Source organism: Rhinolophus sinicus, linkage group LG01 (genome assembly GCF_036562045.2).
Source record: "Rhinolophus sinicus isolate RSC01 linkage group LG01, ASM3656204v1, whole genome shotgun sequence".
Taxonomy (NCBI): domain Eukaryota; kingdom Metazoa; phylum Chordata; class Mammalia; order Chiroptera; family Rhinolophidae; genus Rhinolophus; species Rhinolophus sinicus.
Window position 1 is genome coordinate 157,243,016 of NC_133751.1, and position 14,437 is coordinate 157,257,452.

At 36.4% G+C, this 14,437-nt stretch overlaps 2 protein-coding genes across 2 annotated transcripts in view; one reads left to right on the forward strand and one right to left on the reverse strand.

The window, feature by feature from the left end:
• Positions 1-3,371, forward strand: part of HAT1 (histone acetyltransferase 1) — a 45,156-nt gene extending 41,785 nt beyond the window's left edge. The window contains exon 11 of the mRNA XM_019727432.2: positions 3,075-3,371. Within this exon, the coding sequence (XP_019582991.1) occupies positions 3,075-3,242 (168 nt within the window). The 3' untranslated portion in view covers positions 3,243-3,371. The remainder of the gene's footprint in view (positions 1-3,074) is intronic.
• SLC25A12 (solute carrier family 25 member 12) overlaps positions 1-14,437 on the reverse strand; it is a 161,142-nt gene that overhangs the window by 141,768 nt on the left and 4,937 nt on the right. The gene's annotated exons all lie outside the window — the stretch shown is intronic.

The following is a 14,437-nucleotide window of genomic DNA, read 5'->3' on the forward strand; positions in this document are numbered from 1 at the left end:
ATTCTTATGCCCCCACACCATTATTATTTTAAAATTCTTACAAAAGAATCTTATGTGTGTATTTTACAAAAGAGATTATTAGTTCAGCAGATGGATATCAAGGAGCTCTTAGAAATGGTGGCATTTTTGAGATTATATATATTTATAAGCCCTCTTGGAATCCCTGAAAACTAGGCAAGAAGGAAGGATTATTTTCTGGAAATGAATTCATATTCAAGCAAATGTTACCAAGTAAATTGACATTAATACCATATTTAATTAATTTGCTTAATTAAAAATTATCAGCAGCCCTAATCTATGAAGGAATTAAGTTTTTGTTTGTTTTGAATGGAAAAAATTATTCTGAAGTGTATAGAATGTCTGTTCCAATCTTAAAGGAGTTCTGCCTTGCACCATTTCATTTGTACTCCCAATGTATGTCACTTTGCTGGATAGAGGTGTTCCCCAAATTGTTTTTTTTGTTTGCACATTCTTTAAAAGATGAATTTGCAATATATCATACATATACAGAGTGGAATATATACAGTTCAAGGAATATTGAAAGTTAATAAAATAAATACCTCAAAGTATTTTTAAAATGGGACCATACCTTACATGTTCATGAGGAACTTCTACATATAGTTTTATATTTTTCCATAAAGCTATTACATGTATTTTTTATTCCTAGGTACTTAGAGCTCTTAAACTTAATTCATAGATTTACTGCCATGCCAGTCAAGGTTAGAATAGAGGTTAATTCTAACATCCATCTGGAAAAAATTGACAGTGAAGAAACTGAAGGTGGTAAGGAAGGTGGAGATAACTTGGGGAAGTAAACTCTTAAAGATTCAAAAACAACATAATTTAAATCATGGCACATGATTCATTCTGTAAGTTATCTGGGATAAAACTGATAGTCTAGAAATATTCAAGAATTTAATATGTTCTATTATATATAAAAATTTAATATGATTCAAGGTATCTTCAAGAAGTCGGGTTAGATTATTTAATAAATGTTACAGCTGGTTAGCAATTTAGAAAAATAGTTTATATTCCTATCACGTACCACAATAATTTTTTTAACTATTACCGTTTAGTTCCTGAACTGTTTCCTTCAGTGATACAGTCATGCCTCTTGGCAGAAAAAATAAGTTTTACAGCAAAACAAAGCATTTATCACGTATGTGATTGAAGAGGAAGGAATACACTGTTTTTTCTTGCCTTAAGAGCAATAAATTTGAATTCTCATCAGTTCTCTAGAACTAATATTTAAAGTACAGTCAGTAAATCAGAAACAGTAACATAACCTGGGAGCTTGTTAGAAATGCAGAATCTTGCCCCACCCCTGACCTGCTGAATCAGAATCTGCATTTTTAACAAGCTCCCCCGTGATCTGAGTGCACATTTAAGTTTGAGACGCACTGCTTTAGAGGGTTGTATAGTAATGAGGTTAATTTTTTTTTCTTTCTGATTATAGTAACAGCAACCTCATTTACTTAGCTGTACCAGTTGAGATCCAAGATCAACTTAGTTTTTTTTGTAGTACCACCTCATTTCAGTAAAGACTTATCTCTAAACATTGTTGTCACATTGTTTTAAGTGTTTGTGTGATTATAAATTGAGCTTAATTTTGAGCTTTTTAAGTAGTAATTATGACATATTTTCCTAGTTTTCCAAAATTATTAAGGTTCCCTTTAAGGGACATCTATTAGATTTTAGGATAGATTTAAGATACTGTTTTTAGGTTTTGGGTTTTGTTTTCTTTTTAATTGTCTTTTGAAAGGCAATTAGATAATAGGGCCTAAGAATCCAGATTTCCAACCTGATCATTAGGGTTTGAATCCTGGCTTTGCAGTTGAACTACCTCTATGACAAGTTAACTCCCATATCCCTTTTTTTCTTCACCTATCAATTAAAGAAAATTATAGTACCTATCTCATAGAGTTGTTAGGATTACATGAGTTAATATGTGTAATTTCTGATCTCTGTGTAAAGTAAGCTCTATTATGTGCTCTAATAAAAGAATTGATGCGATGATCTAGAACAGTTGATCCAAAATGCAAAAAAGCTTCCTCTATTGCAATGTTTCATATATTGCAGTGTTGCCACCCATTGGGAGTCATTCTTCATTCTTTCTGCCCCTCATCACCCAGTGTTTTCTTCCCCAAATCTGCCCTGTCCCCTCCATCTCTGCTGCTGCTGCTGCTTGGTCTAGGCTTTCATCAAGTCTCGCTTGAATCCTTGCAGTAGCTGCTAACTTGGTCCTCTTGTCCAGTCCTCAGGATGACGGACACACTGTTGTTCTGACACAGTGTCCTGCTGAAAAGTTGTTACCAGCTCCCTATTACAAACTCCTCAGCATGGTGGTTCCCTCAGTAAAACGGGGAGGGTTAATGAGATAATGTATATCTGGATAGTCGAGACTCAGTAAATGCTTAAAGTGTGACAGTTTTTGGTTTATCTTCCTGGAACTCTTCAAACAGTCTGTTAAAATTGATATGTGGTCCATAAATACATCCCTGGGTAAGGGAATTTAGAAATGAGCATAGTGACAGGAAGAAGCCAGCTTGGAATTGAAATTAGTGTAATTAATGATTGAATAGTGAAATGAAGAGTAATAGCACTTAATCTCAGCTGTCTTTAGTTAATGTATCGTATTTATTAAAGAAATATTTGTCAGGGGCAGCTGGTTAGCTCAGTTAGAGTGTGGTGCTGGTGACACCAAGGTTGCTGGTTTGATCCCTGCATGGGCCACTGTGTGCTGTGCCCTCTTTAAAAAAAAAAGAAAGAAATATGTGTCTACACTGGCTATTTATTATGCTTTATGGGTGGGGGGGTGGGAGGGATGGGCTTTTAGTCACATATCTATATTTACCATCAATTGACACAAATTCCAGGACTTCTGGTTAACTCCTTTTAGAGGGATCGTAATTCATCGTTAACATTATGTTTAGGCTTCTTTAAGAAGAAAACTGTATGTGACAAATTTGGGCATATTCTACTCTTCTTATTAACATGGGAGACTTAAAATTTTAAGAATATAAAGAAACATACCAGCTTTCTTAGTCTAACCAATAATTGTGTTTGTTGCTTAGAAAAAGCAAAGAGATCTTGCTAAAATGAGAAAATGTCTCAGACCAGAAGAACTGACAAACCAGATGAACCAAATAGAAATAAGCATGCAACATGAACAGCTGGAAGAAAGCTTTCAGGAGCTTGTGGAAGATTACCGACGTGTTATTGAACGCCTTGCTCAAGAGTAAAAATTATACTGCTCTGTACAGGAAGTCCGCAAATTTCTGTACATTGTGTTGTGAAAAAAAATCTGACGATTAATTTTAAAATCTTTGTAACATTTTACGTACATTAAAAGTTATCTATCTTTAGTTGAATATTTTCATTTGGAGAGAGTGTATATTTTAAAATACTGTTTAGAGTCTATGAGCATATATTACATTAAAAAAAGATACAGCTTCTGAAATACCACAGCAATTGCTTCCCTTCTTAAACAGTATAATAAATGCTTAGTTGTAATATGTTAAAGTGTGATATGATTCTTATATTTATGGTAAATTTTTTCAGTCTTGTTTAAAAAACTTTAGGTTTTAAGCTTTTATTATTCCTCCTACAGTTTGCTTCTAAGATTTTACATCTGGAACCTTTAAAACGTTTCTTTAAAGTCTTCCTAGTAATCTTGTTTTTCCTATGTGATTTTTCTAAATAGGAAATGTGCCTACTGAAGATTTGTTTTAAACAAACTATTAACCACATGTTGGGCTTAGGGTAGGTAAGAGAGAGGAAGGAAACTAGATACAGCCTAAAACCTACATGTTTGGCATCAAATGTTAATTGAAGGTAATTTAGAAGTTAGTTTTAGCATAAACATTTTATAAATAATAGTAATGTAGAATAAAATAGAATCGGTTTATAAAAATCCAATTTATACACCATTATTGAAAGACATCTTGTGTAAAATGAGGTGTAAATCTGTTGTGATTTGCTGTGAGATTACTAAAATGTTGAAGTCCAACAAGAAACAAATCAAAGTAATGATAAATTGCTTAACATAGTTTTACTTTATTTTTACTGAAGTAGAGTATAAATTGCTTGATACAGAATCATTAAAAGCAAAAGCTTTTAATAATGTTTATAATGTATGACACTAAGGAAGGTCTTATATAACCAAAAATGGGATATAAGTTGAACTTTACTTTTAAAATTTAATTTGTTCAGTGCTTAAGGCAAAGTCCCAGTTGGACAAGCACTATCTTGTCCTTAGATTAGCTTTCCATCTGTAAAACTTGTCAAACATGGGATAAGCAAAGTGACTGGTCCCCTCTGGACACAAAATAGCTGTGGCCAGCAGCATACCAACAGCACTGAGCCATCCCCTCAGAATGAAGGGGTTGTAGAAGTTCTCAGAGGCTTATGTATAGATGAAAACGTGTTGACTTCTGAGAGTATATAATTTGTTACAGATAGAATGAACTAGTTCAGTTAAAATCCTTTCTGAAACTATATGAAAGCAATTTGCTTTCCATCTAAATCACCTAATTTTTAAACTTTTTACTGAAAATTCACAGTTGATACCTAAAGATGAGCTCTGAGGTAAAATAGCAATACACTCTAAACAAATTGTCATTCAACATATTTTGTAGAAACCGGAAAACACCAATGTGTAATACCAATGTTTGGACCTTGTTTTTTCAAGCAATGTTGTATGTTCAGTACATGGATAAAGATCTGGTTTAGCATTAATCTTTGGGACTTGAAAGGCTGTACCCCTATCTGGAGTTAGGAGGGTAAAAGTCTGATTGTTAGATCTACCCCTTGTGTAGGGTGCAGGTATGAAATACCAGGAGAGAGGTACAGAACTGTGCAGCCTCCCTCTAGCCTCCCCCTTTATCATCCACGTACACATCTGCTTTAATTACTTGGTGCCTTTACCTTTTTCACTGCCATCACCCTTAATTAATTTTTTTCCCCGTTTTCTCCAAGTTGCATTTCTTCCGCATGTAACTTTATGTTTCCTTTCTGAGCATCAGTTGTTTTCATCTGTAAAATGAGGTTGTACTAGAATGATCTCTAGGCTCCCTCCCTGTTCTAAGATATGTGCTTATTCTTTGCACATCTTTTCTCTTAAGCTTTTATACTCAGATGTGGGTGTAGGTGTGGTACATGTCTAAAATAAAGCATTTTTATATATCACACAACATTCATGGTTTATATGTGAATTAGTTTGTGTGATGGGGAAAAAAAACTATATATTCCTGATTGTCTCCAAATTGCAGGGGTCCCAGCTTGCTGTACCAGAGCATTGTCTATTCTCAAGATTTATCTGATCCACCGCCATCCTTGCCCACTAGAGGAGAGCTGAGCCCCCAGCACCATATCAGAGAGTGAGTAGAATCAGGTCTTAGAGGGAAATGATTTCATTCCTTAAATTCATTCTTAAGTTATTTTTATTCAAATTTAAAAGCCAGTTTAATAGTATTAAATACTAATTAAGGTACCCGTAATTCTTCCTTCTAAATGAAATTATTTTACATTTGTATAGTAATCTCTATATACATTGAACATAGCAGTTTTTTAACAAACATTTCTAGGGTTCAGAATGATTCTCAGATGTACAGTGTACAGTATTTCATGTTGATTCCATATTAAACCATTTACCTAGGTTTTTTTTTTTATTATAAACATTCAAATGAATTGTCTTTGTATATATATATTTTTGTATCTTTTAAATCATTTCCTTAAGGTAAATTCCTTGGAAATGCAGTTACTGAGTCAAAGGGTAGGAATATGTGGCTCAGTTATACAAACGTGCCATATTTTCCAGAATGTAAATTACAGATATGAATGTATATACTGGTTTTAACAGAATTTCAAAGGCAAGGGATGGCGATTTTGTTGTTTTAATAGGTATTAAAACTTCAGATTTATATCCTTTTTGCTAAATGAGAAGGCTAGTTTTCCATGTTTTTGTGAATTTCTTTCCCTGATAGGAATTATCCATTTGTTTTTTTCATTTGTCTTTTGGGATCTACACTCTCATTTTATAGGTGAACAATAGATCCAGAGGTTCACTTGCTTAAGGTCACACCTATGCATTAGCAGTAAAGCCAGGACTGCACCTTGGGCTCGTGACTTCCACTCCTCCATCTCGTCCCCCAATCGAGCAGGCCAGCCAAGTCCTAAGCATGTCAGCCCATGAGGCCCTTCGTAAGACGGCCTTTGTTTTCATCACCATCCGGACAATATCATACCTCATTTGCATATTTGCCCTAGTCACCAAATGTCGTAACTGCCCTTGTTTTTATACCTTAGAGGAGCAGGTATTAGAAAAGGATGTTGGATTGTAATGACTGAAATTATTGGCGCCTCATTTGAAGTATGGCTTAAAGTTCCTCAGTTCCTCTCAACATTTTCAACTTTTCATTATCTACAACTTTTCTGTATTTCCACATTCCTTTATATCTTTATTGTAATATACATTCTCCTTGTATTATATGTTGCACAATTACACAGTGCATTTAATTTATTCATTGACTCGGGCAGAGCTGTGTTTATGTATATAATTAGTGTGCACATAGTACAAAAATGCAGAAGGGCATACAGTGAAAAGTTCCTCGCCCCAATCCTCCAGAAACAACCGCTGTTTCTGCCATCTTGCGTATCTTTCAGACATATATGCATAAATGAATATTATGTATAATATATGTCTTTTATATATCATATGTATATATGGTTTGGTAACCTCCCACATATATTGTTCTCTAACTTGCTTTTTTTTTTTAACCTACTATCTTAGGGATCATTGGAGCTATCTTGTTTAATGGCTGCATGGTATACCATTGTGTGGATACCTCATGTTACTCTACCAGTCCTGTTATTTAGGTTGTTTCCAGTATTTTCCATTACAAACAATGCTGCAGTGCATATTCTTGTACAAGTGCAAGTATAACTGACCCTTGACTAATGTGGGAGTTAGGAGCATGGACCACCGGTGCAGTCAAAAATCCGTGTATAACTTGAGTCTGCCCTCTGCATACACAGATTCCCAACCACAGATCAAAAGTACAGTTGACCTTTGAACTGCACAGGTCCACTTCAATGCAGATTTTTTAAAAATCCATATATAAACTGGAACAAAGGGAAGGCTCAGGTGTGCCCTGACTGGAGTCTGTTGGTCTGGGAAGCTGGAGGCGTGCTGACTATAAGTGGGGTGTCCTATGTGATTGGTCAGGGGTGCATGTTTCTCTAAATGGTCCTAAGTTGGAAGCAAGGACAAAAATCAGGATAGCTGTCAGTTCTTGATCAAGTCCTGGCCTTGGGCTGATTGTTACAGGTGTTATTGTTGGGCTTCCTGGCGTCAGCTGAGCTCAAGTGTCAGGAGGCTTTGGCTAGAAATAAATGACAAAGATTTATTCAAGGGTCTTGGGTTTATAAACCAGAAGCACAACTAGGAAATACCCAGGGGGTTCCAAAGGAGAAAGAAAAGTTTGAGAGTTTTTATAGGGTGGATAAAAAAGTGGTGCCAAAATAAATCATAAATTCCTAACTGGGCAGGTCATGGAGGGTACTCATGCTCCAGGCCTATAACTTCTTTAATGAAAGGTTTTAAGCCAGTCCTGTCCATTATTCTTGTGCATCTAGATTAGCACACCTTTGAAATACCAGAAGTAATACCCCTTCAAGGGGTAACCACCCTCAAGAGAGCACATAATCTTAACGATCCTGTAATCTAATCCCCACCTTGCTTTCTCCCACCTCCATGTAATCTTCCTTACATTCCCTTTAATTTCAAATGCATAAAAGAAACTGCAAAACTGTCACTCTCTGGAGGAGCATTTGAGATCTTGCTCCCCTACATATGCCGTCAGTTTGGCTCAAATAAACTCTTACTTAAAAAATAAAAAAATTCCACGTATAAGTGGACCCGCACAGTTCAATCCCATGGTGTTCAGAATTCAACTGTACACCTATATATTAAAGCCCTAGAAATCACAGACTTTAGACTGACCTCATTCTTAGTGACTATACTATGTTTACAACAGCTAAAATTATTAATATGAACTGAAGTTACAGAAGCTTGATACTGTACCAATCTGGAATGACTATGCAAACAGGAACATGCTGGACTTCTCCGTCCATCCTCCTTCACAGCTAGAAATGTTAACTATCTTAGAGGCACAGTGAGTTGAATGCTTAGGCCTATCTCCATGACTTTCTTTTTGTTCATTCCTTCAGTCTTGCTTAACTCGTCTGACACCTCATCATCCAGAATAACTGCTCTACAGCAGGGTTTCTCAACCTCAGCAATACTGACATTTTATGCCAGATCATTTTTTGTTGCACGGGCCTGACCTGTGTACTATGGGCTGGTTAACCAGGCCTCTATCCACTGGACGCTGGTAGCACCCCACTTCCACTTGTAACAACCCAGTGTGTCTCCAGACATTGCTGTGTGTCCTCTGGGAGGCAAAATAATCCTTGGAGAATCACTGCTACATGGGATTGAACATTCTTCCACTGTCAACATATATTTTTTTTTATATAAGGTGGACATAGTACAAAATTCAAAATGAATAAGAATATTTGATGAGAAGTAAGCTGCCCTCCCACCCCGTCCCTCAGTTCACTTCTCCAGAGGCAGTTACTTCTACCAGTTTCTTTTTTTTTCCTTCAGAGGTAATTATCAGTCTGCAAACATCCATAATTCTTTAACACAAATGATATACTATATGCAGTACTCAGAATCTTCCAGTTAAATTTTACTCATATCTTTATTAGTATATATTAGAACACTTCAGTTCTAAATACCTTCATTCTAAACAGCTGTTTGATATTCCATCGTTTGATTTCACTATGTTTAGATCAAGCCTCTATTAATGGACATTTATGTTTCCTGTCTTCTGCTCTTATAAGCAGTGCTGCAGTGAATATTCTTGTGTAAACCCCACTTTGTACATGTGGGCTTATGTACACAAGATCATGATGGAATCGCTGAGTGAAAGTGCATGGATATTTTACATTTTGATAGGTTCTGCACACAGAGAATAGATAAATTTGAATAAGGATGACATGGAATTTTGTTAATTTTCATAGCTGTGAAAGTAGTATTGTGCTTGTGTAGGAGAAATGTCTTTATTCCTAGTAGTCACATCCTGAAGTATTCAGGATCAGAGTCATGACATCCGCGAATGACATTCAAAAGGTCCAGAAAAAAAGTGTTTGTGTAGGTGGAATATATATGCATGCATGCATACATACATACATACATAGACATACTTATGTATATAAACAGAAAGCAAATGTGACAAAATTTTTTAAATTACTGAATCTAGGTGGAAGGTATATATGGGCATTCACTGTATGATTCTTTCAACATTTCTGTGTTTTTAAGTTTTCAAGATAAAAATTGGGAAAGATATTGCATATATGAAACAAAAACAATACTATTTAAAAGGAACAGTCAGTGAATAAGAAAGAGCTCTTCGAAATTTAAAATGAGTGTTCTAATTCAAGCAGCAGAAACTTGGGGTATAAAGTTGAAGAAATTTTCCAGAATACCAAAAAGAGAAAATACAAAAGAACAGAAAAATCAATATGGGAAATCTGATAGCCAGCTTATTTTTGTTTCTGAGAGGGAAAGTGAACAGAAGGACATAATCAAAGAATGGGAAGATAATTCCTCAGAGTTGAAGAAATGAATCTTCAAATTAGAAGAGCTCACTGAAGGTTGAGCAAGATTAAATCATCATCACTAACATTTACTAAGCACTTACTACCTGCTAAACACTTAACATCAGTCATCTCAGTTCTCGCAACAACCTTCTGAGGCATAATGGTATTATCCTCATGTGAGGTTATTTCACCCAAGGTCACACAGTAAATGGCAGAGCTAGGATTTTAGCCCAGGCCGTGTAATTCTCTTGGGTTCTTCACTTCTATACCACTTATCTAAAAAGATCCACGTGTAGGCTACATTATTAAATTTTAAAACACAGCATAAAATAAAGATACTAAATGCTTTCAGAGAGGAAAACAGGTAACCTGGGAGAGGAGAGAAATTTAAATAGCATTAGACTTTTTATCAGCCATACTTCATGCTAAAAGATAATGGGACAGTGTCTTCACAGTTCTGATGGAAAATTATTTTGAATCTAGAATCCTTACGTAAACCCAAACTATCAGTCAAGTGTGAGAGAAAAATAAAGGTGGTTCTGGAAACCTAAGAAACCAGAAAACTTACTTTACACACTTTCTAATGAAGTTACTTGTAGACCTATTTTAGCGGCATGAAGGTGAAATCAAAGAGCATGGAAGATGATGTAGAGTACAAGAAATAATAAAACTGATCTCATTCCAATAAAAAGAAATCTGAGGATGGCAACTGAATGGCATGTCTAAGAAAGTAATTGGTCCCAATTAGAATAGAAAAGCATTAACTCCAGGAAAAAAAAGTACAAGAAAGTCAGAGTCCAAATATAATAAACTATAGGTGGCGTGACTTTGGGCAGTAACTAGAAATAAAAACAGTTCAAAATGGTTGAGTCTGGGGCCAGAGTAGGAAAAGATGGGATGGGAGACTGCTTTTCATTGTAAACTTTGTTAATAATTCCATGTTTTTTTAAAACTGTGTTACTTTGAAATAAAATTTTTAAATAATAATAATAGATTGTACAGCAACTCAAACTCCATATAATGTCAAATCAAATACAATTGTACACTCAGGAAAAATTGTAAATAAGTTTACCTGAAGCAGACAGTGGCACCTTTAAACTGAGATTGTGCTCAGCCTGACTTGCACAAGGCGGAACTCGCCAAAAAAAAAAGCTTTCTTTTAAAAATTAAAAATAAAGCAATACTCAATCCTTGTCTTTGGAAACTGGTTCTCAAAGTAATCACAGTGAACCATGCGCTTTACTTGACTATCAAAAACAGTTATCTTTCACACCCTGATTATGAATCAACAGACACCACGTGTAAAACCAAAGCTTTGAAGTTTTTCATGTCATAATTTTGGGGGCTTTCCATTAACCCTGTGGAGAAATATAATGCAATAAAAGTGTGATGTCATCTCTGATGAGTATCTGAAGAGCTATACAGTATAAAATGCTACAAGAAGTGCCTTATAAATGTCTTGTAAAAAATAGATTTTTTAAAGACCTGCAGTGCTATAATGTACACAGGCTGGAAAAGGGGTGAATCTTCTCTCCAGTGACCTTTCTGGGCCTATCTTTACCTTAAAATTGGAAGGGATAGAGTTTGAGTTGGATTAGGTGGTGATCTTTGAAGTGCTTTCCAGTTCTTCCACTGTCTTCTCTCTCTTACAACTTAATAAAAGCAAGTTGGGAAATGTGCTTTGGTTAGACTCTCAGTTCACCTGGATGGTTCTTTAGATTTTTAATTAATAATTTTGGCAAGTGAATCTGTTTGGAAGTCTTGGGCTGTCCGTTTGTTTGCCTAGCTCTCTGAATCCCCTTTGTAAAGGCCGTGTGGCTACCACAGTGAGGCCTGTTTGCTGTCTGCTCCTAGAGCAGCTGCCGCTTTTCTTCCTTTATCCTTTATCAAGCCAAAGAAACTGCAGTGATGTTTGTGTGTGCTTCAGATGAGGAGAATGCTCTCCAGATAGGTTATTCTCTGGGCTGAAGTGGACGTGGTATGCACAGAGGAGCTCAGCTCAATGGGAAGAGACGTCGGGGCAGCATCTGCCCTCTTGTTTGTTTCAACAGTTTCAGTCTTGAATATAGAATTTGTTGAGTGAGAGGTGAGAAAAAGTTAAGAAATGCACTACTGCTTAGTTTGTCAACCAGTTTGGGGAGTGGGGGCGGAGAGTGGGAGGGGAGAAAGAGACATACAGCTAGTTCTGTTTTTCTATTATTAAATCCCTTCTTATTTCATAATCTCCACTTTGGAGATTCTTAACTGCAGTATATTTTGCATAAGTGCTAACTGACCAAGGAGTATTGTTTCACGCTTACAGGCAAGAAATGCCAAAATCAAATTTCTTCAACCTCTGATGTTAATGGTTGAACTGCTCTCTCTATGAATTGGTCTCACACAATCCTACAGGACCATGTATTTGTACTCAAACACACTTAAGAATTAAACAGCAACCATAGCTGAGAACAGAACCATAAATCCAGCAAAAGAATAAGCAAAGATGGGAAAACATGAGAAGGTAATTGGGAATGTACCATCACTTCAGGAGGAACACAAAAAAACTGTAAAATAAGTAGTATTACAGAAGGGTGGAAACAATGAAAGAAAAGTGCAGAGTGAAGGCAAAAGGAAAAAAGAATGTACAGTAGATTGCAATAAAGACATAGTAATATTGTGCATTCCTGTCCTTTTGCCTAGTCTGCTGTCTTTATGTAGATATGTGACTGGTAATGATAAAAATAGGTACCTCCCCTTAAAATGTCTAGCAAATGGTATATGTGTAGGAAAAAAAAAACCGGGTGAATATACATAAACTCATTAACTGATTACCTGGAGAGAGCTTTTCTGGGGGATTTCTGCTTTCTGTATTACACATTTCAGTATTTTAAAAAAATGTTTTTAAAGAGCACATATTACATACATGTGTAAACAGAAAACAAAAACCAAAATACTTTTTTCAAATTCCCACAAGAGGAGCGAGAGCATTTTCCTTTTTCTTCTTAGAGATGCTAAAGGAAGCATATTTCCCTTTCACCTTCATCTTTGCAGGAAATGAAGGAGATTAAATAGGTGCAATTTCCTGGGAACTTATATAATTAGAGTTCAGCATTTTCCTCAGTTCTCAGCAGCTAGGGATAGTCAGAATCTGTGACCCCTCACTCATGGTGTTGCTCATACGGGGCTTATAATCTTAGAGGTATTTGGTTTTCCTTTCGCACGCTCTTGTGAGCATATTAGTTTCAGCTTTCCAATTAGTTTCTTAAGCACAAAACCAAAATCATATCTCCTTTGAGCCTTGCGCAGGCACTTATGTATGTATTGATTGGCTGATTGATCGCTAAATTCTCTTGGCAACTTTTTGCCCTTCTTCCTTACTCTGAATGGAATTCTTCATTCTCCAGAAGTGTATAAGTATGTGCTACTTTCCCAGGGATTAGTAAATGAGAATAGATGGTAGTCGCTAACGGTACACACTTTTACTTAAATTTCACAGGGCAAATGCACATTTCCGTCTTAATCCAACTTTCTTCAGAGTAGTATTGTCAGAAAATTCGGATGCACCAGTGAGGGAGGTCTAGAACCACCCACATCCTCTTCCCTACAGCCTTCCCATATACCTTCCCTCCTTGGGCCCCTGCCAACCATTCCAGGTGGGCAACTGGTCCAACAATGGATAGGCTCTTAGGCTGCAGCATTTCTGTTTACAATCTCCTATAATACCTTTCAAGTCAAGGGGTTGAACCAGCTTAAAAAAACTACTGGCCAGACTGATTATGAGAGCAACAACACCCTGTCTGTTAGTTAGCTCTGTCTGGTCCCATTCTACTCCGCTTACCCTGACAGACTTCTCAGGACCGTGCAACATGCTATTTGCTGAGCCCATTTGGATTAGGCCTATAAATGGCTGTAGGCCCTGAAATCATCAGAATTTCAATGTTGGAGGGGCTCAGCTGGGGCAATCTTGTTAGAAAAGGGTGGAGCTTCAAGTTTCACTTGCATAGGAATTATATGACTGAGAATATGTCATTAGACAAATCAAAAATGGGAGGGGAAGGAAGGTCACATATAAATAAAGCCTCTCTCTCCTGCCCCCAATTCCCTGTGGGCACTGCTGTAGATCAAGGAAACAGGGCAGAAGCAGCAAGGAGAAATCCACTTGGTGTCTCACAACTGCCTTGCATATGGCATTACTTTTTCTCCAAAAACATGGAGCATTTACACATTTTTTTCTAAGGGTACCACTAGATTAGCCAGTAACATATCTATTATTGTCTGAAATGATTGGTCTAGGAAATGACATTCCACCAGCAAGGCGGTTAATAAAGTGACCTAAAAACTTTCTGCCTGAACATACAATCATTTGAAGCTGGCCCTTTTACTCATTTAGAGGGGTTTAATCAGCTACTGAGACAGGTCCCTGTTTTATGTGCAGGTTATATTTATGCAGCTACTAGTTTCTGGAAAGAATGTTCATTTGACTTTAAAAATGTAAATAATTTCTTTATACTAAAGTTAGACGATTAGAGGGCAGGATGGAAATATTCTTAAGCCATAGAGTGAAATACTAAGAAACGATCCTGAAATCAAATCAAAGACTAATTTTTCTGATTCAGGTGGCAAAACTAATAACCAAGATCAGGAAGGGTGAATGAAGGTGAGACGACAGTCCCACGGAAGTTGCGCAGGTTCGAGGGCACCAGTTAACAGGCCATAGAACCTGCTCTGTGTCCAGCAGAAAATAGCACATTATTTCAGTTTTACAATGTGTTCATATATAACAGTTTTCTTC